The sequence below is a fragment of the Lichenostomus cassidix genome, chromosome Z, assembly GCF_008360975.1.
Source record: "Lichenostomus cassidix isolate B80296 chromosome Z, HeHo_3.0, whole genome shotgun sequence".
In the NCBI taxonomy this organism is placed as follows: Eukaryota; Metazoa; Chordata; class Aves; order Passeriformes; family Meliphagidae; genus Lichenostomus; species Lichenostomus cassidix.
Window position 1 is genome coordinate 7,110,388 of NC_139511.1, and position 25,871 is coordinate 7,136,258.

At 38.8% G+C, this 25,871-nt stretch overlaps 1 protein-coding gene and 1 long non-coding RNA gene across 9 annotated transcripts in view; one reads left to right on the top strand and one right to left on the bottom strand.

Moving 5' to 3' along the window:
* The first annotated feature begins 1,468 nt into the window (after positions 1–1,468).
* On the top strand, positions 1,469–21,125 carry LOC146424341 (uncharacterized). Of its 4 annotated transcripts, none has more exons than XR_014847061.1 (4): positions 1,469–2,371; positions 6,149–6,196; positions 11,271–11,367; positions 20,650–21,125. It is a non-coding gene; the product is annotated as an uncharacterized LOC146424341 (long non-coding RNA). The 4 variants fall into 4 exon arrangements; XR_014847059.1 differs by lacking the exon at positions 20,650–21,125 and adding an exon at positions 5,571–5,721 and having other exon boundaries at positions 11,271–11,372; XR_014847060.1 differs by lacking the exon at positions 20,650–21,125 and having other exon boundaries at positions 1,469–2,115; positions 2,218–2,371; positions 11,271–11,372.
* The window catches only part of APC (APC regulator of Wnt signaling pathway), an 88,656-nt gene continuing 75,165 nt past the window's right edge, over positions 12,381–25,871 (bottom strand). For all 5 annotated transcript variants that reach the window (XM_085043494.1, XM_085043497.1, XM_085043496.1 and 2 more), the window contains 7 exons: positions 25,302–25,680; positions 24,118–24,213; positions 23,402–23,541; positions 22,320–22,397; positions 21,124–21,240; positions 20,261–20,475; positions 12,381–19,862 (listed from right to left, as the gene is read on the bottom strand). In XM_085043494.1, coding sequence (XP_084899620.1) covers positions 13,304–19,862; positions 20,261–20,475; positions 21,124–21,240; positions 22,320–22,397; positions 23,402–23,541; positions 24,118–24,213; positions 25,302–25,680 — 7,584 coding nt within the window. In that variant the 3' untranslated portion in view covers positions 12,381–13,303. The remainder of the gene's footprint in view (positions 19,863–20,260; positions 20,476–21,123; positions 21,241–22,319; positions 22,398–23,401; positions 23,542–24,117; positions 24,214–25,301; positions 25,681–25,871) is intronic.

Below are 25,871 nucleotides of genomic sequence, written 5' to 3' on the forward strand. Positions count from 1 at the left end.
ACAATGGGCTGCGGGCGCCAGGAAAACACGAGCCCAGCGGGTGGCGGTGGGCGATGCGAGGTGTGGTTGGGGGCCGTGCGGCCGCCGTGTGGTGCTCTTCACCCACAGAGCTCTAGCGGTGTTTGAATCAAAGAGCGACCCGTCTAAGAAATGCCAAGAAAAGTGATTTGGTATTACCACAAGTTCCTATACAATTACATGACAAAAATACGCTAAAGGCTTAAGGAAAAAATTAGAAGGTCAGTACTGGGTCTGTGCCTCTTTCACACCTTCATTAATGCTGTGGGTGAGGGGGCAGCTGCACCCTGAGCAAATTTGCTGGTGGCACCAAACTGAGGAGGCACTGATACACCAGAGGGTCATGGAGCCTTCCAGAGGGAGCTGGCCAGTGTGGAGAATGGGGCTGACAGGAATTTTAAACAATTCAACAGGGAAAGAGCAAACTCCTGCACCCGGGGAGGAACAGCACGGGCTGGGAATGCCCAGCTGGGGAGCAGCGTGTCGGGAAAGGCATGGGGGTCGTGCTGGGCACCGAGCTGAGCATGAGCCGGCGACATGTCCCTGTGACAAGGCCGGTGGTGTCTGGGCTGCACCACGAGAAGTGTTGCCAGCAGCCCAGCGACGGTGATCCTGCTCCTCGGCACTGGGGAGGCCACAGCAGGAGTGCCAGGTCCAGCACTGGGTACTGGCATTCCAGGACAAGATGCACACAGGTACAATGGAGAGTCCAGTGAATACTCACCAAGTTGACGGAGGGACTGGAGCAGCCCATCCTGGAGAAGAGAAGGGTCAGGGGATCTCACCAATGTACATAAACACCTGTAGGGAGGGTGCAATGAGGATGGATCCAGGCTCTTTCCAGGCTCTTTCCAGTGGTGTCCAGTGACAGCACCAGCGGCCATGGACACGCACTGAAACACAGGAGGTTCCCTCTGAACATAAGGAAACTCCTTTTCCCTGTGAGGGTGACCCAGCACTGGCACACGTTGCCCAGAGAGATGGTAGCATCTCCATCCTTGGAGATACTAGAAAGCTGAATGGAAATGGTCCTGGACTGCCAGCTCTTGATAGCCCTGCTGGACCAGTGGTTGGACCAGGTAGCACCTAGAGGTCCCTGCCAGCCCTCAACCATTCAGTCACCCTGTGAATTTTACAGGTCGTATTTGGTGCACTGTTACACTCTTCATACAACAGCTATATACAATGACAAAGAACTGAAGGTATCTATTCAGTATTTATCTGTGGTGGTGTTTCTTTATTTTTCTGCTCCAGCAACACATCCAGCTGGCATTGAAATATTGAAGAAGGGGGTGCAGAGACACATTGCAACACAGTGATACCCCAGGGGAGAACTTCAAGTACCGTTCATTAAAACTTGGAAGAGTTAAGAGTTATGGACAAGCTTCAGAAAGAATTAGGGTGGCATCTTAATTTTAAGATTAAAAAGTTGTTGTCTATTCAGGTTGTCTTCTGTCTTTGCTCTCATTCTGTCAGAAGTGAATGCACTGCACAAAGTACTGCAGAAAACGTGAACAGCACAACTGTGTGGCATCAGCAGGAGGAAGCAGCTTTTGGAAATGTGACTGCAGCTGTCTGAGACCAACTCAGTGACTTGGCAGCACCTCACAAACATGACTCAACAAGCTTCTCAGCTGAAAAACAAGGTTATGTAAATGAGGTGTGCCAGTTATGAAGGAAGCTTTTGATGCAATAGTTGTCCAGTGCTAAAGACAGTTTTTTGGAGAGTTATCTCCAGATTATCATCAAACTGACTGATACAGAGTCAAGTGTAGCTTTCTAAGAGGTAATCCATAACAAATAATTACTTAGATATTTTGTTGCCTAGCAACAAAATGTTCTCATCTTGTTAACAGTAGCTTGGTAGTCAATTTCCCATGTTTTTCTTTCTTTGCCCAGTCTTTTTTAAAATCTCCATTGCTTGCACACATTTGTCTTTCTATTAAATTACTTTTGGTTGAGATCCCTACCACGTAAAAAGCATCGAGAGTTGCCACTACCTTGGGAGTTCTCCTGGTGTCCAGGTTGTCACTGCTTAAATCTGTGCAACAGCCAACATGGGCAGATGCTTCTGTCAACTGCTGTAACCTGCTTTTTGTAAGACAGAGGTGGGCTGTGTGGGAGGAGAGGGGTGTTAGCGCTCAGTCCAGGTGAATTGTGGGCTGACCAGCCTGCAATATTTTCACTGTCTCTGTGCAGGCATGAGGTGTGCAGGACATGTTGATGACCTGACCATTGCACAGAATGTGGTTATCCTAAACTTTGTTACCAACCAAGCTTACTGCTGTTTAGTTTTGAACAATATGCATTGCCCTTTGCTTCTGGGACACACGAGTCTGAACCCACCAAAAAGGTAAAAACATAAATTTCCCTCTGAAGGACAGTGCTCTAGCAGTGTTTGAATCAAAGAACAGTCTAGCTAATCTAATATTTTAGGAAGCAATGCTAAGAAATATTTATTTGACATTATCACAGTTTCATTGTTTTAAATTGAAAAAATGGGCTAAAACTTAAAAAAATATAAAAATTTACTTCATACTACTTCCTTAGATTTCTGTAGTGGTTTTAGTGTCTCAGTTTATAAAGCAATTTCTGGTGCATCAGCTTGAGAAACACTGCTCTGACAGTCTGTTAAAGGCAGTGAACACAGCTGCAGTTTGTGAGTACCAACTGCATATTATGATTGCTCTCAGTCACTCCATACATAATTCAGGGCACTGAGAAAGGTTTTGTATATTCGTTTAATGTTATTTTATTTGACAGTTGCATGTTACTATTTTTTCTTTGAATTAATGTAGCTTTTTAATACCAATATATTAATGGCTTATCTTGTAAAATGATATTTCAATTTAGTGTTACAGAAGATACATTGCCTGTATCGGTATTTGTGAAACACAAAGGGTATGAAGACAAAAATTATTTTCCACACCTTTTTGAGATGGAAAAATAATTCAAAAATTGTCAGAAATGGAGTTTGTGGAATTACAGACTGGATCATGCGGTGAACATAAGTGACTACACAGGAAAAGCATGTTTTTTTTTCTTCCTGCAGATCTTATTACTTACCAATCTCCTTTATAGGTGTTAGAATTCACAACATCTTGAAACCACTTTGCCTAAAATGAAGCAGTGAGTAGAGACATGTCAGTTTAATCCCCATCATCCCTGTAGAATGACTTCATTGAGTATATGGCATCCAATCCCTGCATTTGTTCAAGTGCCATAAGAAATACATTTCAAAGTTGAATTCTGCATATTTCCAGCCTGAGGAATTCAGAGACAGAAGTAGGTCACAAAGCATTCCAGCTCAGGCATGCTGTACCTGCATGCACTTCCTGAGTATCTGCTGGCCCTGGACTCAGAAGAGGAATGAAGCACTTAACACCTGACAGCTTTTAGAAAATTTAAAGCAGTTTGAAGAGAAGGTGCAATTGCTGGTGAGGATAGGACTTGTACACATCTGCAGGAAAGCATTAAACTTGCAAGTAATCCCTTTGGATAGTAGCAGGGATACAGGTCTTGGAAAGCTGTCTATAACTTGGTGAGGTTTTTCCATCTGCTGCCACAGCAGTGGAAGGGGAAGGGGCAGGGAATGAGAGTTACATTACAAGCACCTAAGGCAGAGAATTCCCTCTCTGTAAACACTGTCACCAGCAAGTCAGGTGTCCCTACTGAGACTCTATTTTTTACTGTTAATGGTTTTTGGGAAGAAAAATAACCAAAAAATCCTCAACGAAAACAAAACAAAAAACCCCCTCAAACCCCAAAGAAAACCCATTCCCAAACAAACCCAGCAACAAGAGCCCTGTACAAATATGAAATGGAAATTTAAAGTGGCTGTGATAAATTGCTGAAATTCACTTGGGGTAAATGAAGATGCCCTAACTGGAATTGGGAGCCAAAAAAAATGGAGATGATTTGAGGTGACCCAGCTCCTGTGTTTTACTGGAAGTGTCACATAGACCTGCTTATTCAGACCTACCATGCATGATCAGTTTCTTCTCCTTGAGGCTACACTGCATCATCTAAACATGCTAGAAATACCTATATAATAATAGGACTAATTATTCAGGAGAGGGTAGATTTTCAACTGGATTGGTGGAACAGTTCTGTAGTGGAATGCAGATAATGGGGATTTAGAGGGAAATCTTGATTTGTTCAATGGTCACTGAAGGGAAGGGGGCAAGATGAGAAGGATTTTCCTCACAGTCTGTGTAAATGAGTATTCCAAAAAGATATTAAGAAAAATACAAGGGCTGGGAAAAATTCCCAACTTGCATTGTGAAAAATGCTTCACAAATCATGACTCAAGTTGGAAGTAATGGACAGGTGTGAACTAGGTCTGTCCAACAGTGAATTTTCAACAGCATAGACAGAAAATGATCGTGTCTTTCATTTAGTTTCATAAAACTGGTATTTACTTACCATGAAACTTAAACACACAGAGTTAACCACACTAATCTCAGAATGCGCCACTTTAAAAATACTGTATATGCCATTTTGCCAAAGAAAGAGCTGTCCCTACTCATGGCAGGGGGTTTGGAACTGGATGATTTTTAAGGTCCCTTTCCTACTCAAGCAATTCTGTGATTCTATGATTTTAAATCCATAGAGTACCTTTCAGTTTTAACAATCCAAAACCCTGTCTGCTACTTAAGTAGGGGCACTACATGAAGAGACACTACTTCATGCCCATCCTACAGAAAACACCAACACAGCATTCTTTATGAATCAGCAGAAGCACCACTGCTGTTCATCTCAATGGTAGAGGACTACAAACAACGTCAATAGCTTATTTAAGGCATGTGGGATGTTCTAAAGCCACTCAAGGCTTAAATGTTTCAATCTGTGTAAGTGCTGAAGCGCAAGAGAAACTGACAAGTGGCCTTAAACAGCCAGCCTAACTTGTACAGTGTTTGGAGCTAAATCTTTTGGATTATGTCATGTAGACCCAAGCCTTGACTTGCATGAATTAATGCAGGAAGTACAGCAGACAATGTAGACAGTGTTTCACTGAGATACTGGGGAGAATGTTGGGCACCACATTGCCAACATTCTATCCAAATCCTTATTAGCTGGCCACAAGGGAACTGGCAAAGTGGAAAAATATGGATTTCTACCCATCTCTCATCCCTTCTGATTGCAAAGACTGTATCTCTTAACTACAGAGCTCAGTTTTACACCCATTCTTTGTCTTTCTGTTTTAGCCTTGTGAAGCAGCTGACAGCTGTGTAAAGTCACAGTTGTGTACAGTCAGCTTCCAAGATAAAAAGAAACCATTAGTCATCTATGTGACCCAATAATACAGTATTTGCACTGAATTTGTGGCATTCACTTAAGCTGGATTTTCACTTCTTAGAAGTCCAAATGATCTATGTTCTCTTTTTGGCTGGGATAGTTAATTTTCTTTCTAGTAAATAGTATAGTGCTGTGTTTTCAATTTAGTATGAGAAGGTTGGAAACGCATTGATGTTTTTGTTGCTAGAGTAGTGCCTATTTGAAGACAAGGACTTTTCAGTTTCTTCATGCTTTTTTTCATTTCTGCCATGAAGAGTGCTGAGGAGCACAAGAAATGGAGAGGGCACATATAAACCAGCTAATGGGATATTCCAGACCTTTTGGCATCATGATGAGAATACAATTGTAGAGAAAGCTAACCGGAGGCTCCTGCTCTGGGACTGCCTAGGAATCAGACAGCAAGTGGTGAGGAACTGTACTGTGTATCACTTGCTCTACATATTCTCAATGGTTTTTATTATCATGATCATGATCATGATCATGATCATAATTTTCTTCCTTTTCTGTTTATTCAACTGTCTTTATCTGAATTTATGAGTTCTCTCACTTTCACTCTTCTGATTTTCTGAAGGGGAGTAGGTGAGTGGCTGGGTAGTGCTTGGTTGCCAACTGTGGTGAAACAATGAGACTTAAAACACTTAAAAGTGTCAAATAATCCATCATGGTTGTTCAGCTGCTCAGTGTAGTAAGAAAAAAAAGGATGCCAATTTGTTTTCATCACACAATGGAATAATAATAAAATATACTACTGCAAAAATAATAGAAATTGGGACTTTTCTCATAACTTATATTATGGCTTAATTTTTACATCTATTTTTCTGTTCTTCCACAGTTACTTCCAGTGTGAATGTGTGCCATCACAGAACTTAGCAACAGTCAGGTAAGATGCACAAGCCTTTCCCTGCTAGTAATGTGCTTTTTGTACAGAGCATTGTTAGGAAAAAAGGGCAGAATTAGGCTTAGCCTACCTTCCTTTGTATTTAATATAATAATCACTCAAAATCTTGTTTCCATCATCCCTACTGACTTTAAATTGCAGGTGGTAGTTATAATGCTATTTTAAATTATTATTCTTAATAAAACATTTAAATTTATAGCAAGGCAATTTCTGTTTCTGCATATAAACCAAGACATAAGTGCATTTTTTTCTGTAACAACTTCAAATTAAGAAACCAGCTAATCAGTCCTCAAATTAGAACTCAATATGAAGAGGGATACAACTATTAGAAAACAAGGGATCTTAATAATCAGCAACAGTGCCCTTCTCTTAGTTTGAATGTGTTTGTCAAAATCTAAAATGAATAGAGGAGTGTAAAATATGTATGTAAATATAAATATAAATATAAATATATAAAAATATAAATATAAATATGCATGTGTGTTGGGAATTAATCCCTTAATAGTCTTATCAGGGTCTAAAGAATTCATTCATTATAGGAAAGACTTTGTAATATAGCCTCTACTGTGCTATTGAAATAAACCTTCTTTTGAAACTTTTGTAAGTAACAGAGAGATTATGGAATTACATTTTGTCAGAACTAGATTTTGTCTTGAGCTGTTCCTTCGAAGGTGAAACACGGAAGAGAGAGAGCTCTCCTGGTGAACCAGGTCTTCAAGCTTCATTTTTCCACTTATTTATCTGAAATGTGATTATCACTAAAATGAAAATGCATGGGATTTTTTAGAACACTTGTTATCATATACTGTATAATTGAACTGTCTTCACCAACAAATTCCCTTTAAAATGAAATAATATTTCCAATTCCGTGGACAAACACCTAACTTTCAGTAGTAACCAAGAAAAGAATTCCACTCTGACAAGGTGCAATCAGGAGGAAATTTTATATAACACTGCAAGTAATAAATAAATTATGCATAGCAAGACTAAATTCAGAATAAGTATACTGTGAAACAAAATACATTAGAATAATTGAAGAAAGAATTAATTACAGAGTTAGGATATAAACAGTAATGCATCTCAGGCAGAAGCAAACAACAAAACTGAAGGAAAGATAATTGTGGGCTGAGTTTGTTCAAGAGAAACAACATTTACAGGTGGGAGAATTCATCTGATCTCACAGGATGACAATTTACTTGCAGAGAACCAGCAGAAGCTTTATTCATGTTAGATCCCACCAAAAAGTATGGCATTAGCTATACTGTTTGCATATATGGCTTGAGCTCTGGACCGAAGTGCATTTTACTGAGTGAACCAGCTCCCTCTACATCTTCCTGATATCCTAATTGCAATTCTACAGCCACTCAAGCACAGGATGTTTTCCCAAACAGCAGAATTGGAATAATTTCTTTAAATCCTGAAGTGGCAGAAATTCACAAATGTTAAGTGTGTAACTATGTGACATTTCCTAAGAAAGGTAATTTGCAAAACTGTTTTAGGGAGGCGATACTCAATCTTAAGTAAGTAAACAGCACATCTGGTAAACTGAAACTTGACAGCAGAAAATTCATCTTGGCACCACAAGACACCTGCATTAATTATGTTGTAAACTCTTAAAGCTCTTCTGCACCACACCTAATTCCCTTGCACTTCCAATATGTAACCAAACACAGCACGTAAGCAGTTAACTTACCATTCTGACTAAAAACTCAACCTTAGCTACGTAACATTCTCTATAAACACATTTACAGATACAAACTGTTATTCTGCACATAGGAAACATGATGCAGGAATCTTATTTCTACATGTGGTCTGAAATGAAATTAGAAGTGGGCATCTCTTCTGGTTAAATGTAAAAGTGCAAAGGAGATGGCTGTGGAACCAGAGAGTGAATACACTTGGGTAAATTTGGTATCAAAAAGGTCCTTGGAGTTTTAAACATGTGGAGAAAGTCATGCTTTACATTAACTGACATTTCACTTCTGATTCACAGCTTCATCCAAATCACACATCTCATCAAGAACAAAGCTGTCACACAGGTGAATCCAACTTTGCAAGGCATTACAGTAGATGTATGAAGTTATCTTTAGGTGGAAGTCTACACGCGATTATTAGTGATGCTCTTATGGCTGTTCATACTATTTCATGAAAGCTAGATGAGAAAAGACAGTTTGGCAGGCACCTAGTAACAGTAGAAGAGCTTGTCAGAAGAGTCCACCTAAACATGTTCCACATCATCCCTACAATACTGACCTCATTAAGAATGGGAGATGTTATCTCCTTCTTCAAGCCTCTTCTAGAAAACAAGTAATTGCAAGAAATATTTTTACTGGAAGGATTTGCTGCATTGAATATTGCAAATCTAAAAACTGTCTCCCAGAAGTTTACATGTGTAACTTTTCTTTTGAGGGGGTATTTTTGATGAAATATACCTTTTCCACATCTATACACTGATGTAATACTTCTGAAGTTAGTTGTCAGGATTTCCAGGATATTACCTGAACATAAGGTATTTAAATGCAAAGCACTAGAGGCCATTAGGCAAAAATTCATCGTTTAAAAAACAACAAAAAAAATCCAACTTTAATTTACTTTGCTGTGTCAAAACAGTGAAGGTCTGAAACTTGGCATATTGGCTTAAAATTGCCTGTAATGGCTCGATCCAATGACAACCCATAAAAGAAACTATCCCAACCTCTTTCAACCAGCCCTAGCTGTTTTATTTTCCTTTTTGCTGGTTCAGGTGGTGCTTATCCAACTATACACTGAGCAAATCCAGCACAGTAATGCAGCACTAATCCTACTACCCCCATCACTGGAGTAGTAAGAGGTGAGCAAGTCCACTGAAAGGTCACACAAGAGCCGGGATTCACAGCCAGGAGCATGGAATGGAGAAGAAAACTTCTTTCAACAGCACATGCCATTTTTTCAAATCTAGAAATAGTATGGATCTTTATCCTTTAGAAGAAAGGAGAAGCTAATACAGCTTTTTTTCTTATTGGTAATGTCAACTTTGCTAAGGGGAGCAAGTGGATGGACAGCTATGAAGTACTCCAAAGTAGACATGAAATAATTCAGTTTTCAAGTTATCAAACAAAGGTTCTGCAGTTTTGTGGTCTACTGGTATACTTCAAAATAAAACCTCATTAATTAAATAAATTAATTAATTAAACAGCACAAGCTGTTCTCTCTCTGGTGCAGCTTACATAATTTACTGAGGAAGGAAGGAAAGTGCATCCCTAGGACATGACTCTCTCTGAAATTGTCCCTTTTCTCTCCCTCCTCCTTTACCAAAAAAGATACAGCAGCTAACTTCCAAAAGCCATCAAAGGTATTAGTAAATGTATGAAGAATACTGCAGCTTACTGACATTTATAGCATAAACTATACTTGTATTCTGCAGCAAAATCCTGCTTGAAACAATATTCCAATCTCATCAGGAAACTGCAGTAAGGCTTTTTAATTTTTAAGCTGTCACATCTGACAGAGTTGTGAACATTATCTTTAATCTTTCAGGGGAAAATATGCTCCACAGAGAACAGCACATGAAAAATAGAAATAGATTAGTTCCCCTTTAAAGATTGCAGTATTTAGTCAGAAGAGCTTTCAGAGAAATTGAGCAGTAACCTTAACTGTGGCACACTGCAAGGAACTAAAATGGGAGTACATTTAAAAAAGTGAACTAATTACAAACTGTGGGGAGGTCAGATCTCCACTTTTCACATCAAGAAGACAAAGCTATAAGACAGTCTGAAATGAGCTTTATGAGTTATTTTTTCAGTATAAACTGATTTTTAAGTACAAGTGTTCGGTATGCACTAGATATGATAAGTTAATTCAAGGACAAATAAAGGTCTGAGCACATGTCACAAAAAGTTCTACCAAAATTGGTATTAAGAAAGGCAGTGCATCCCAGAAGAACAGTAAATTGAGTCTTGGTTTCCTTAGCTCCTTGCTATTCTTTGTTTTGCCTTAACATAAATAATGTCCTCTTACCTGCTGTGGCAACTTCATACAAATGAAACCAAGGAAGGAGAGGTTATCTTAAGCAGCATAAATCAAATCTGACTATCATGAATCTAGACATTGTTAACAAAATCCAAGACCAAATATACTTATTGCAACTATTTTTCATGTTTTTGATTTTATGTTTCTGGGATCTGTTTTTAGTTAAGCTTATAGAATATAACTTTATATCCCCATCATAAATCAAACATCATGGATGTCTTTAAATATTCTGAAAGGCTCTTAGTGGATACTAAGTATTTTAGATAAAGAATCAGAGAAATGTAGATCTGGAAGAGATTTCAAAAGATCACCCATCTCTGCACACAGGCAATATGAAATATACTACAGTCCATCCCTATGAGATGTTTCATAAACCTCTTCTTAAAACTTCTATAACGGAAATTTAAAACTCCCATGGGAAGCATATTTTAGTGCATCACTACCCTTATAGTTGGAAAGTTTCTCCAGCCTGTCTTTGCTACAAATATAGGTTCACTTAAGAGGATACTAAGAGAAACTTTCCAATTATAATGATCATGAAGTATCCCCAAGTTTATATCAAGAAGCCACTACAATTTTCAAAGACATTCTGGTGTTTGATACGTAATACGCAATTATTTATAGTTTCGCCTTATCTTCTGATTAAAAAACTGATTTCAGTCATTTTTCAGTTACAGAACTGAAACCAGAATTTCTTTTCTGAGACTAAGTTTACCTTTAATTCTTAAATTGACAGGACAAATATGTAATGCCGGTGTTAAAACAACTATTCTGGATTATGTGGTATATTTTTGTATTAGTTGTTAAAAGCCCAGCATAAAATAATAAAAAAAAATCACAACATTTACAAAAAAGTGGTCTTTCATTCATAACTCAAGAATGGAGTTCCATATTCTACTCTGGTAGGAAGTCCTGACTTTGAACACATGACATAATTTGTTTCTATTTAATTTTTGAAAGGACACTAATATTCATATTAGAAGTTTAATGAAGATATTATATGCAAAATATTTCAAATGCTAACATGAGGAGTGCTGCTTCTTAACAGGTTCACCAGGTGATACAGGAACATGGCATGTCTCTAAGTAAATCTAACAGGAAGCAAAAAACAAAAGAGCAAATAAGAAACCACTTCTGCCAAACAGGTATTTTTGTTATTGGCTTTTATATAAATTGACTTTTGTCTGCTGATAGTGTCTTGATTGTGTTCTGAAATCAGCACATGATTTATAATGAATTCAATTGATTCATTTCAGTATCAGAAGTACGAAAGCCACAGAAGTGATACACTCTGCAACTGTGTTAAAGCTAACATAAAGATAAATTGCTCTATTTCAGGGCTTCCTGAAATCAGGGCATTCTGACACATGAGTTATTTAGAATGGTAACTTTAGAACAGTCTAGTTGAGATACAACAAAAACTGATACACCATTTCATGGTTTGTTCAAACATGCACAGAATGGTTAATGTTCTGTTCTCTCATGGTTCTACTTTGAAGTAATTCTCATCTAAATTCAGACTATATTTATATTTTTAAAGCACAAATCTGTTTTTTTCAGCATTGTTCTAGCATAATCTATATTTGCATCAAAAAGGCTCCAGGCAGCAAATGTCATGTTTTGCATAAAATTATTTTTCTACTATGGTAACAAGTTTCTCACTGCCATGGGATTCTTGCAATATTTTTCCCTTCATAATTTTAAAAAATAAATTAAAAAAAAAAGCACACAGAGCGCAAATAGAAGCAAAATTTCATCTTATAGCCACTATTTCACATTCTACATTATATCCCCAATCAAAAAATGTTTTGTTTTACAAATATTATTTGTATAGATACAATATTGTTTCAGGCTTGCAGTCATGAGAACAGTTATACTGCGTGGCTACTGGAAATACCCTGCCTTTAGCCTTGTTATGCACCTGAGATGTGTGAAACTGTCTCAATTACAAATATATTACAGAAGACCTAGGGCCTGATCCTGCAAATGTTAAAAGCATCCTACAGCCATTTGCCAGTGATAAGGAAGAACAGTTACTGGAGGAGCAGGATTATCCCAGATCAGGCCTTACGTGTTAAGTGCATACAACCACATTATATGGTGACACCTCAAAGTAAAATCCTGTATTTTTATGTAATGCAGCAGTAACACACACAACTTACATATAGTAATAATTTATTCTGAAATGTTCATTTTAGTCTCTGTTGAGACATCACCCACGTCTCATTAATAAAAGAGCAGCCATCTCACCTCAAATACCAGAATATACAACAACTTACAGCATAGCAAAAAAATTCTACCTACTTTGAGATAAAATCTAATTCAGGTAAAATAATTTTGTTCAAGGTTTTACAGTTACACAGTTGTTTTTTTGTTGTTTTTTTTTCTTTTTCAGAGCACAAAGAAAGTGTAAATTGTTACACCATAACTATCTATGCACATTATGTGACCACAGAAATGTTAATCATTACTTCATAAAATGAACCATCAGTTCCATTCATGCAGAAAAGCAGGCTAGGAAAGCTTGTTCAGCGGAAACCATATTACTGTGAATTTCACAGCCACATGATTAATTATTGGGTTAGATGAACTCACAAATACTAAACATGAGTATATTTTTTTGCATAAATAATACCAATTCTTCCCTGATGTAGTTTAGTTGGTCTATAATCTAGAAATTATTGATAAAGAAATGTGACTGCACCATCTCTATCTGCGCTATTCCGTGATTTCAATGACAAGCAATATTCAAAGGATTATGGGATGGGATGCATGTTAAACATGGGAATACATGTTAAACATACTGTACAAATACACTTGCATTAGCAATTTTATTCCGAACGGTCAATCAGGTATTCCTGCAAAATATCACCAGTGGAGACGAAGTATACTATCAAATATGGCTTCCAGAACAAGGACCATCTAACAAGAATCAAAGCTATTTACAACAAATAAAAACGACAAAAAAAGGAAAAAAAGGAAAAAAAAATCAATCCCCATTTTTTTTTGTTTCATTTGAAACAAAGTTTCTAAATAGCTGCTGTATATAATACATCAGTTTAGTTACTTTTTTTGTTACACTTAAACAGAAGTTACCAGGTAAGAGCCAGAATGACGTTTAGGGCTTTGTGTTCCACTGGAGTCAGTGTTTTCAGACTTGGTGTCGCGTTTCTTGGTGCTGTTATTGACTGGTGTGGGTATCTGTGATGGCCGAGCAGAGCTATTGTCCACGCTGCTCTTCCTGCGGCTCGGGTTGTAGTTGAAAGGAGTCACCCTTGCTGCCACAGCACCAATGGGGGAGCTGTGTTTGCTTGAGCTACTGGAACTGAACGGAGTACGCTCACTTACAGTACTTTCGTTAATTTCTGGTGCAGGAACAGGATTATTCTGCAGAGGCTTTGTTTCAGTGCCTTTCTTGTCTGGACTCTCTATCTGAAAGAAAGAGTTCAGACGGTTTTCTAAGCCAATGGTACGAACAGGAACACCTCCATTCCCTGGGGTTTGCTTTTCTTGAATCTCTTTAGGATCTTTACCATTCACACCCCCTTTATCTGAAACACTGTCAATAACAGGGGGAGTATTTCCAGTTGGGGACCTTCCAGATCGAGGGTTGTTAATTGGGCAGTCCTCTATCCTCACCCACACATCCTCTGTCTTAGAGACAGCTGGAGCCATCTGATAGATGAGGCTTTTGGAATCAGAGCCATCTGTGGCACCCGAAGAAGAATGCTGAGGATCATTCATTATCTGAGGAATTTCATTTTCTTTTATTTTTCTCCAAGTACCTTTTGCTGGTGGTTGGCTTTCTTTGCTTTGCTTGTGTCCAGGAAGAGAACCTCCATGTTGCTTTTCATCTTCACTTTTTGCCTTTTCACTGGATTCTGAAGAAGCTGACAGGATTGAGGAGGAACTTCCAGTTCTTCGCCAAGTGCTTACACGAGGAAGTGATGAGGAATGCTTACTGTGCTCACGCTTCCATGTTCCTGATCTATTGATCAGCAACCTAGATGGACTCTCAGAATGGGAACGAGCTATGTCATGACGTTTTGTTGGTCTCCCATCATATTCTATAGTAGGGCTCTGACTGGGGGTTAATTTGCGCCAACCACTACTCTGGGAAGGTGAATGAGTGGTTAAAGACATATCAGGAAGAGATGGACTTAAAACTGGGGTCTGTAGTTGCGATCTTGTGGGAGAATCTGGCCTGGAAGGTGACAGAGATTCAAATGAAGCTGACTCTTCTAATTTCCGTCTCAGAGTTGGGCTTGGAGCTTCTTTGATAAAGGTTGACTGACGAACGAGAACGGGTCTCTCAGATCTGTCAGATTCACTTCCACTAGACTTTGTGGATGACATTCTGGATAGGTCAGTCTTTTTGTTTGATCCACCAGTGCTGAGAGCTTGGTTTAACCCCTTTGAAGCAGACTCACTTCGTGGAATGCTACTGGTACTCTTAGGTAAGGCAGTTTGCTTTGTAAGGTTTTGCTGGCTCATCTGCTTGCCTGGTGGTGTGTATGACATTCTACCTGAACTGGAGGATTTAGCTGAAGCTGTGCTAGGAGATGATGTTCTTGGCAACTGTGACAGTTTGTTGGGAGGACTGATACCATTTCTTCCTGGGGAAATTGAGTTTCGTCCAGGAGACTGCAGAGGCCTACTAAATGGCTGCTGTTGAGGTCTAGAAGGAGTGGAGTCTCTAGATCCGGATCTAGAAGGTCCTTTACTTGATCCACTCTGGTTCAACCCTGATGGCTGTCTAGTCACAGGAGCTGGCTCAGGTTTCACTGATGATTTGCCTCCTCTTGGAGAACTAGTCAAACTTTGGCCTTCACTGGGACTCTTGGAGTTCATGTTTTTGAGTGGGGGTCCTTTTTTGGAAACAGGACTAGTACTTGAAGAACTATTTCGAACTCCTGGAATATGGATCATTGTTCTACCACGTGAAATTGAAGGCACACTTGTCTGTTGTGGTTGCTTCAAACTTGAAATTTCTGAGTTGGAGCGAGCTTTTCCTGTGATCATACTTTTGTACACTTTCTTCCCTCCTTTGATTCCCCTACTTTCTGATTCTACTTTTTTAGACTCCAGTGTACTCTTCTCTCCTGGTTTAATAATTCTTGGACCCTTATTACTAGTGAAAGGTTTTTCTTCTTGGTCTGGGGTAAGATGAAATGGTGACCCTAGAGAAATACCGGATTTTAATGAAAGGATAGAATCAGAGTCTGATGAAGCTTGTCTAGACAATGATGCAGCAGCTGCAGCTTGATGCAAGCTACTAACTATAGAATTTGCACCTTCTTGTATAGCTTTCCAGTCAAAATTCTCTGAATCAGGTGAAAAACCATGTTCTGAATCTGGCTTCTGTATCTCTCTCAAATCCAGTGTTAAATCTTCTGCTAGTATACCACCTGTGTTTCTGGAATTATTTTTTTCTCCGTCACACTTCACTCTTGAGGGCTTTTTCTTTTTAGGCATAGCAGAACTAATGCATTCCTGGAGAAGATCATCTTCTGAGTCAATGCTAAGAGAACTCAGAGAGCTGTTTCTAGAGAAGCATACAGGAGTATCTTCAACATGAAATGATTTAGGTGCATAACCAGAAGTCTGTGGTCTGTTGGATTCCACCTGTGGCTCGGGAGCCTCAGGATGTTTTACAGGTTCCTCTTCTTTGTTATTGTTTTCTTGATCAATATCGCTGAGGGAGCTAAGAGACGAATTGCGAGAAAAACAGACAGGTGTGTTTTCAATAGCAAAATTCTGCATTTTCTCATCTGTAGCTGCTCCTCTGTCTGGAATATCTTTAGTTGACTGACAGAAAGTTTTTGTCTGGCTTCTCCCTGCTTGGTGTTTTTGACAAACTTGTGACCTGTTACTTGGTTGCTGATTTGAAGACTGTTCAGCATTAGAGCAGTCTTTACTTTCTGCTTCCTTTCCTTCTTTTCCTTTTCTCAATTCTGCCTTCTCCCTTGAAAGGTCAACATCATCATCATCAAAATCTAAAGAACTCAGGGAATCATTCCGTGAAAAACAATATGGAGTTCCCTCTATAGGTGTGTAATGATGAGGGGAATCAAATGCAAAGCTTCCTCTTACACGTTCTTCGTTATTTGGCAATTTGTCATGAAAATCTCTTGAACTATTTTTAAGGTTCTGTTTCTTTGCATCTCTGTTCTCTGGATAGGCTCTTTCATTACTAGCATTGCTTTTAGGCTCTGTGCTTTTTCGCACGCGTGCTCTGTATTCGTTGTTTTGGGAAACAGGCTTTACTGGTGATGTTGGTTTCTTTTTCTCAACTTCTGGTTGGTTTTTATTACTTAGAGGTGAAGATGCTTGTTGAATTTGGTCCATAATCTTCTTTACTCTGAAAGGTTTGTGACTTTTTCCTTTTGGCATAGCTGAATTAATGCACTCAGCCAGAATATCACCCTCTTCTGTTTTGTCATCATCCAGGCCTGCGGGAGTCACAGCTGAGCTTTTTGCTCTCTGAGAATCATCAGTACTTCTGCCTTCTGTAGGAATGGTGTCCCGCTTTTCAAACGGCCCTGACTCTGCTCCCGCACCCACATTGTCTGCATTGGCCAACTCACTTGGGGGGGATTCTATTGTCAGGTCACTCAGAGATGTAGCTGTTGAAAAATTTATTGGTGTACCCTCAACACAATATACCCGTGGCATATCATCTCCTGGTGTAAAAGTCACATGCTTTTGTGATTGCAATCTGCTTTGTGAAGGCAGAAGTTTGTAAACTGGCAACTGGCTGGGCTTTCTGGCTACAGGAGGAGGTATTTTTGGAGCAGATGCTTGAGAAGGCTTTTTGGCTTTACGTGAAGACTTTGTTGGCATTGCAGAAATAATACACGCTTCCAGTATTTCAATATCATCATCAGAATCATCCAGAATGTCCTTTTCTGCTTCAGCTGGCTTCTCTGCTTTCTTTTCCTGATTATCCTTTGTATCATCAGACTGTTCAGGTTCTGTTTCGTTTCCATGGTCGTTTTCATGAACTGGAGGCATAATCCTTAATTCTGCATCTTTCTGTATAAATGGCTCATCAAGGCTCAGAGCGCTCAGGCTAGAAGAGCAAGAAAACCCATCTGGTGTGCTTTCTGTGGCAAAATGTAATAGTGTATCAGCATCTGGCAGTACCTGAACCCTTTGAACAGCTGCATTTACAGCTGCCTGTCTAGGACCAGGATCTCTCTTTTCTGTAGTAGGTGCTTTTCCTTTAGGTACCTCTCTTTTTACTTGAACTCCTTGAGCAGGCGGTGGTGTTTTACTTCTGCTTGGAGGCATTGTTTGTCCAGGGCTGTCTGGAAGGTCACTGGGACTTATAATACCACTTACTATTCCACTGCAAGGCTCACTTTGAACTGAACTAGCAATTGAACGGCTTTCAAAACTATCCAGGGAACTTACGGAAGTACATCTGCTGAACATGAGTGGTGTTTCCTGTACATAGTGTTCTGGTGGGCTTTTAGGAGTTTGGGCACCACTCTTTGAGGGAGATTTGGCACCTGAAGAAAATTCAACAGCTTTATGTCTAGAGGAATCAGAAGGAGACAAGCTAGAAGTCTGAAGTCTAGTGGATTTTGTTCTGATGTGTTGTGCTGTTGATGTGATTTCAGTTGCTGCACTTTCTGTAGGTAGAGCCCCACTGTTTTCCTTCAGTTCTGCAATCTGTAGTGTGTTATTGGCATCTGTGCCACGTGTGGATTGTTCACGTCCTATCTCATCTTCAGCTGATGACAAGGATGACAAAGAGCTACACCTTGAAAAACATATAGGGGTATCTTCCACGCAATAAGTTTGTATAGTTTCCTGATTAATAGAGGGAGTCTTACAGGAGGCATTCTTTTGTGCATGGCCACTTCTGGTCTGTGCAGAGCTTGGGTGAAGCTGGTTCTGCCTCTTTGAACCAGCTGGCGGGGCTGATGTGCTCCCACTGCTTGGGGGAATATGGTCAGTTTTATTGAGTTGCACTGAAGAAGTCTTTGGAAAAGTAAAGGATGGCTTCTGAGAGGGTGCTGGAACTTCTGCTGAATATTTTAAACTATAATCAATAGGCTGATCAACATGATGTTCCTCTTCATTGTACTTTATGCTGTAATTAGTTGGTCTATCTTCCTCTTCATGTTGTTCCTCCTCAGAATAACGTTCACTGTAGTTGGTTGGCTTATCATCATCATAATCATCAACCTGGCACAAGGACTGGTTTACTTTCTGATTCATTCCGAGAGTTGGGCCTACTCTGTTCTGCTCTGAGCCACTGGATCCTCTTGATCTAAACGAAGAAACGCACTCCTGCTGACCAAAAGGTGTCTGGTATTTCATGTGTTTATCATCTCCACTTTCAGTGTACACAGGGTAGGTTGTATTTTGGTTCCTTGACTGTCTTTGCTCATTTTGTTTCATTTCACCATCTATTGTATGCTTAGGCCTTGCCCATCTTTCATTCTGGGAGGGACTTTGCCTTCCAGAATTTAACTGCTCATCTGAGTATTTAAGACTGTAATTAATAGGAGTGTCTAGTTCTCCATCATTGTCATCCATGTGATTTGCACTATGAATCTTATGTGCCAAGTCAGCTGGGTATTGGCCGTAACTACAGAATTTACTTTCATCATCTTCAGAGTAAGACTCAATGGAAGGTTTCATTTGGCCTCTTTTACCATAGCCATCACTGCTGCTGACACTATTTAAACTATCATTTGAAGCTCTTTTGTATTCCATTTTTGTATAAGGCACAGGACATGTCCTGTTTGAGTTCTCAGATTTAGGAAAGTATGTATTTGAGTGAGTATGGGCAGAAGCTGATCTCCTCTGGACATTTCTGTCTTCAGTCAAACAGTGTATTTCAGAAGTGGAACCAGAACTTCTCTCTTCTTGTGGAATGTGCATGCTTGTTACTTCTTCCATAACTTTGGCAATCTGAGCTGCAGCAGTAGAAATCTGCATTCCTATTCTCTTAGAGGAATTACCAGTATTCTCTGCAGCTTGATGATAGGTATTTAAACCTACTGTTCGATCCCTTTCAACACTCCTGTCTTTCTCAGATCGAGAATTTTCTGTGCTTCCTCTACTGGAAGAGGAGGAGCCAGGCAATACTGTGGTATTTACATATGGTGAGAGCACAGTCATATTGCCAGCATTAAAGCTCTCTGACCTGCACACCCCATCATCGTGGCGGTTGGTGTCCAAGACATACTCACTATATATAGTTTGCTTATGTCTCTGCTTATTGCGGTGAGATGCTTTTGGGCTTAAATTATCAATATTGTCAAAAGTCTCTGATAAATGCTGTGCATCTAATTCTGCTTCCAATGCCTTTTGTTTTCTGACATGGAGAGATGGGAGGCTTGATCCTGGAGACATAATGTTGGCATCCTTGTACTTTGCTGGCCTGTTTGCCATGAGGTTCCGTAAAGCTGCGGCACTACCCATGGCTATCATTTTGTGTTTGGAGTGAATCAGGTTTTTCAGCATGCTCACAGCTCCCATGTCCCACAGTGCCTCCTGATCCTTTGCATTTCGAGCAGAGAGATTCCACAGGGTCCCACATGCATTACTAACTATTGTCAAACTGTGTGACTTCAAGTGTTGTAACAAGGTTTGTAAGCAGCTGTTCTCTCGCAGGATTTGCCTGGTGTTGAGTAATTGAAAACAAACATCCATAAGTGGCATTTCAAAAGAGTAAGAGACAAAGCAAAACAGAAACCTATTATTCTAGAAATGAGTTTTGCCCTTATAAAGGATAATCAAGAATTCTCCAGTGCAAATATCTCATATTTCCACAAGCTTTCATCTGAATGCTAAGCAATCCTATTACAAATATCAATAGTAGCTTTTTAACAAGAAGCAGCTATTATATGTTGGAATATTCCTGTTATGTAAGTGAAATACCTGCCTTATCAAATGTACTACAAATTAACTGTTTTTAATTACTATGCTTAATACAACCATTCGTATTAAAGCTAGCTCATAGAAACTGTGTACTAAATATACAGGTGGAACTGTTAAGATCATCAGAAGTATACCTACCTATGGTCCTCATTCGTAGCAATTAGGCTAGAAACATTTCTTAGTATTCCTCCTCCACTTTCTATGATGGCTAAAGTGTTAGTTTGGCTCCGGTACGTCAGCGTGCTGACCAGAAACGCAAGAGCACCATCAACAGCACATATGTCAGCTTTGTTCCCAGTGCAGTGTGCTGACAAATTCCATAAGGCACTCAGAACGCTTTTCAGGGTGGATTCCTAGGAAAAAAGGAACATAACAGAGAAGTTGTCAGCTATAGACCAGAAGCTCTTAGAAACACATTAAGTTAGCTTCCAGGAGCTGTATGCATTCCAGTTTCTGCTCTCTGGGGTGGTAAGCTGGGTGCAGGCAGCAGTGCATGTATATTTTGTTCACTTTGCTCCTTCCTTCAGCTATGGATTTGGTACTGTCTGCCCCAGAAGTTTCAGAAATATGTGCCACAATACTTCTTTGCTGGCACAAAGATAGAAATGGCTTGAATACCTGTTGGCAGGACACTCTGTGATGGAATATACTCCCACCTACACACCAAAGAAGTGGTAAATATCTACTAATTAACTGGGAAGAGCTTTTATTAAATAATAAAATTATAAAAAAGACTATTTCAACAGCACAGTTCATGAAACTCAAAAGCAAAAGCGGCCAACCCTCATAAATAAAATCAGATCAACACTAGGTTTGAGGTGCCATTGCTCCACTGTGGTCTGCTGTTATGTTAAATCAAACTCTCCTTCAAAGCAAATTACCTGAACCACATCAACTGTTTGGCCAGCTGCTGTTATTAAAAATTGTCAAACAATATTAGTGTTCTGTGTAAAACAAAAGCAGTCTCTCAAAAATTCATTTCAATCACTTATAGAAGATACCTTCTTAACTTCTAAAGCACATTCCATCAATGCTTTCACACTTCCAACTTCTCTTAGAGTCTTTTTACTGTTTACATCTGCTCGCCAGGACAAGTTCCTCAACACACTTGCAATGACCTGCAAAATGTGAGAGAAGAATAACATATTTCAAGATAGATATTTCTTTAGCAGGTTATCAGACTTTTCTCCTGGACTTATCAAATGCTATGAATAATTAACAGTGGTCATGTTCAGTTACTGAACTAAAATTTCCTAACATCTGCATTTTGTTGTGTTGTGTTGTCTGCTAGACTGCTCTAACGTTTCAGTTAAGGTACTGGCTTTTGTGTGCTGGTACCTAAAATGGACATTTGAAATCAGGTTCTCTGCTTCCCACACCAGTAGAGAACATAGATTTTTTTTCTCAAATCTTATGTCAGTTCTAGTGTTACGTCATCTCAGGGGAGAGATTTATGTAATATTTTCCTTAGCTTTTCTGCATGGAAAACAGAACAGTTAACATTTGCCTGTGCCTCAAATGGTATGATTATTTTGATTGATGTTTATAAAGCTCTTTAAAGTCTTTTAAAAATACACTGTGCCTTTTACAAGCAGATTAATTATCTCCAGAAGATGTCCTTGTCCTGGGCAGCAGTACGACAGAGATAGGTTGTCACTATAGTGGAGAGTTTTTTTTAATAGCATTTTAAGAGATAAGGCCAATTTTACTTAAAATTGTTCTTTTATCTGGTGATTCACTCAAACTGCAAGGAAAACAGGGGTTTCCTTTTAAAGAGTTGTTCCACATTGTATATAATATGCATTAATAAAAACTGAATATAATGCATTAATTAAAGTTGATTATAATTAAATATTTAGTAATTTTACACTAGTTCCAACAGTTCTTCTCTCTCAGCTCTGAGGATTACTCTCAGCACTTCCTAAAGACTTTATTTTCAAGCTGTTTTCCTTACACAGCAGAGCCCATTAGAACACACACTAATAGATCAGGGTCATAAAAATAACATTTACAGCCCATGCATTATAATTAAAAAACTCCAAACCACAAAAACCCCCAGAACATGACCCCACAGATAAGATTTTTTTACAAGAAGAATCTACTTCGTACTTAATGAAATGAGTACAAGAAAAATTTCACATCAAAGTTAAGGCAGACAAGACAACAAAAGAAGTATTTCATCTCAAAAGAGCATTACCTGTTGCAAGTCTTCACTTTCAGATTTCAGCTGGGCTACAAGAGCTCTCATGCAGCCCTTCATGGAACATAATGTAGCCTGGTAGGAATCAGGAGAAAAAAGAAAGTGAATGGTGCTTGCTTTTCCACAGTGTTTTGATATTTTAAGCTAATCATATCTGAAGTGCAATAAAAACTTAGTAAATACGTTGTCAACAACAAATACTTGGTTTACAACCACTCAAAAATTCAGTGTAGCTATCAGTTTCAATACATAAGTGGTAAAATTGTGCTACATTTTTGTATTTTTTACAGCAGTTTTAGGACATGATCTGGAACTTTACTACCTTAGAAGCCTTCTTTACTTTGCACCAGATAAAACCCCTGTGAGGTAGCAATGCGTTGTTACCTACTGCCTAGTGAGAGAACAAAACCCAAGTTCTCTGAAGACTGTCATTTCCATTTACTCCTGAAATGTCTTCCCTCCAGAGCAGAAAGCTACATCTTTTCTGTATGGAGTTATTTTAAGATCCACAGGTTGGCAAACTTTGGGGCAAAAATCTACTGAAACTTTCTAGCCTTTGAAAGAAACATCCTTGTCAGAAATTAGGGGACCCTATTTTCTCTTACAATGATTGAAGTAGTGCCCAGTTTGATCCAGATATGCTCCAAAGATTTAAAAGCAAGCTCTAGTCTGAAGAGGTTTGAAATATTTCAATAGAGAGTAATAGTATTGTTAAATAACTGACGACTCCAGGAAACTTGACTCAATTATGAATTTTAGTTCAACATCCTCAGAAAGAATCAGGCACTATATAATCACTGTGTGCCATATTAACCTTGTTCTCATTAAAAGATCAGGCCAATAGAGAAAATCCTTGCCTTTAGTGAAAAATTAAAAGTGATTTGAGAGCCAATACCACACTTGCCTGATGTAACATTCAGTTTGTGGTACTCTCTGTCAGCAACAGGATCGAATGAGAGGTATTTTGAACTCCTGCCTTGAGCTTAAACTCAATATCCTGTCCCTCACCTGTGTTAAGAGCTGTAATTCAAATATAGCTATGAACTGAAATTACTGCAAATTTACAGTTCTGCTCTCACCTTGTTTGCCACATCTCCAAAAGTCAGGTTTGTCAGAGCCATGCCAGCATACCTCCTTAGGGTAACACTGTAGTGATCATTTGTGAGTCCATACATTTCACAATCCACTTGCAGCAGTTCAGCAATGGCCTGCAAACCTCCTTTAAAAAAATTCAAGTAAGAAAAAAATAGTATCTATATTCTAATACTGTAAGTAGAGGACATATATACCAAGGAACAAATTGCATTTTTATGTACAGAACAAACCTCAAACATGTGGAAACCACAATGCTCAGAAAGGTATACAAATAGTTAAAATTGCATGGAATTTAACTGAGCATGGACTAAAAAATTCAGGCTGTCAAACACGAACCAATGCAGGATGAAAAAATCCCACTAAAACACCAACGAAAAAACCTCACATCCTGGGAAACAGTCTCCATTTCAAGTCCAATACTTGTAGAATTGCAAATATTTCCATAATAATACTACCCTTCCAAAATTCACAATTCATGCCAGAAAAAACTGTAACAGCCATAATAATTTATCTGCTGGGAGATGGTGTGGTTAATTTCAGCTGCTTTCATCACTTAGGAGCAACAACTGACACAAATGAACTGTTACTAATTGTTCAAACTATTAGTAAAAAAAGCCATATATGCAGTGACATGCACAAAGAGTGCCACAGTTTCTAGCAAGCTTTTCAAAGGAAGTCAGGGAAATATGTCTGATCTTACCAAGCTCATTCATTGCATGTCTGTGTTCTTCATCAAATGAAAGTTTCATCAAAACACACACTGCAGGACAAATCTGATGATCCACCGGAGCAGGCACTGATCCAGAAACAGGTAACAATTAGCATCTCCAAGGATTTTGTCTAGATCATATGTTTTCCAGAACAAGTCTAATCTTAAATCAGCTGCAGTTTTGGTCAGGTTTGTATCTTCCCGGTAATCCATGAACATACAGTTAGTTAAGAATGTTACTAAAAACGTGTGTGCTATAAATATATTTGATGCTTAAAAACAAATTAGGGAGAATCCTGAATGTATGTGTTGAGTAAGAAAAACAACTTGCAGTACAAAAATATTGCCTTATTACTCTTAAAAATTAATAACCTTTGTGAAACAAATCAATATGGTGAAAAATTCTGGTGGCATTAAATAATATGCTGTTTCTTTGGGTGCTATATCCTTATGAATGGTTAACTAAACATTTTGTTTCATAACCTAGAAGTTTTTAAATTAACATTTTTGTGAGCTAGTTCTGGATAAAGCATAAATGGTACTGATACAGCTCGTGCAGAGCCCTACAGCCCCTGATTTCAGTCACACACCTGGCCAGGGACACCTACAGGCTGCACTCATCAGATGCCCTCAATTCAGAGAAGCAGCTAAGCTAACTCTAAGGTTAAATCTATTTTTCTAAGTGTTGCCTGAGAAAAATCCTATTAATTTACATTTCTCACATACAACATTATAAATGACGGTTCATTTTCTATTGATAAATTGAGACTATTTAATTTGTGCTCTCTGCCCTACTCCCAGATGGAATGTGCTATCTTCTACACATCTGCATGAAAAGCAATTTGGGATTGTTTGTCCATTAAAATGTAAAACAGAATGAGTATATATTCAGTGTTACTTTATAAATTACAAATATAAACCACTGCAATTACTATCTGGAGAGCACGAAAGTCTAAGATTTAAGTAAGAAGTTTGTAAGTAGGGTATCATATGTGTGACACATGCTATTTTCTAACACTGGCTGAACTTAAATAAAAAAGAAACCACGCACACATATATGTATATAAGAAAAGTTGCATACATTCAACAAGAAGTCAGATTAAAGTTGTACTTTCTGTAAATTCACTCTTTTCAATATACCCTCGAAACATTTTTATATGGCTTGCAGAACCTACTTGGGTTTTTGTCTTGGTCCATGCCTTGTTCATGTGCTTCCTGCCATTCCCAACACGTTTCACAGTAAGCACGGATCTGCTCCAAGAGATGGAGCACACGGATTTCCCGTCTGCCTCGCTTATCATCGGGCTGGGAGTGAATGATGTTGTGCAGTGCTGCGCTGGCTCTGGCTCGGGCCTCTTTACTACCACGGGAGTTTCCTAACAACACAGAGTCCTTATCGTTGCCATGTAAAAGCTGGATGAGGAGAGGAAGACATCCAGACTGACGCATGGCTATGCAGCTGTCCTGGGAGCTAGACATTGCCAGCAATGTTCTTGACATGTCATCTTTATCATGAGTACCAAGCATTGATAACAATGAATACACCATTTCCACCTGCAGGTCAAATGATTTTAAAAATACAGTTACGTTTTAAAAGCACACATCAAATTGAAATGAAATTTGAATGAAAAGAACCCCTTATTTCATGGCAAAAAATTTGTGCTGTTTCAAAATAATTAAATAGTATTACTACTACAGCATTCATAATCTTAATAAATTTCACTTAGTGGTTAAATGTCTGGAAG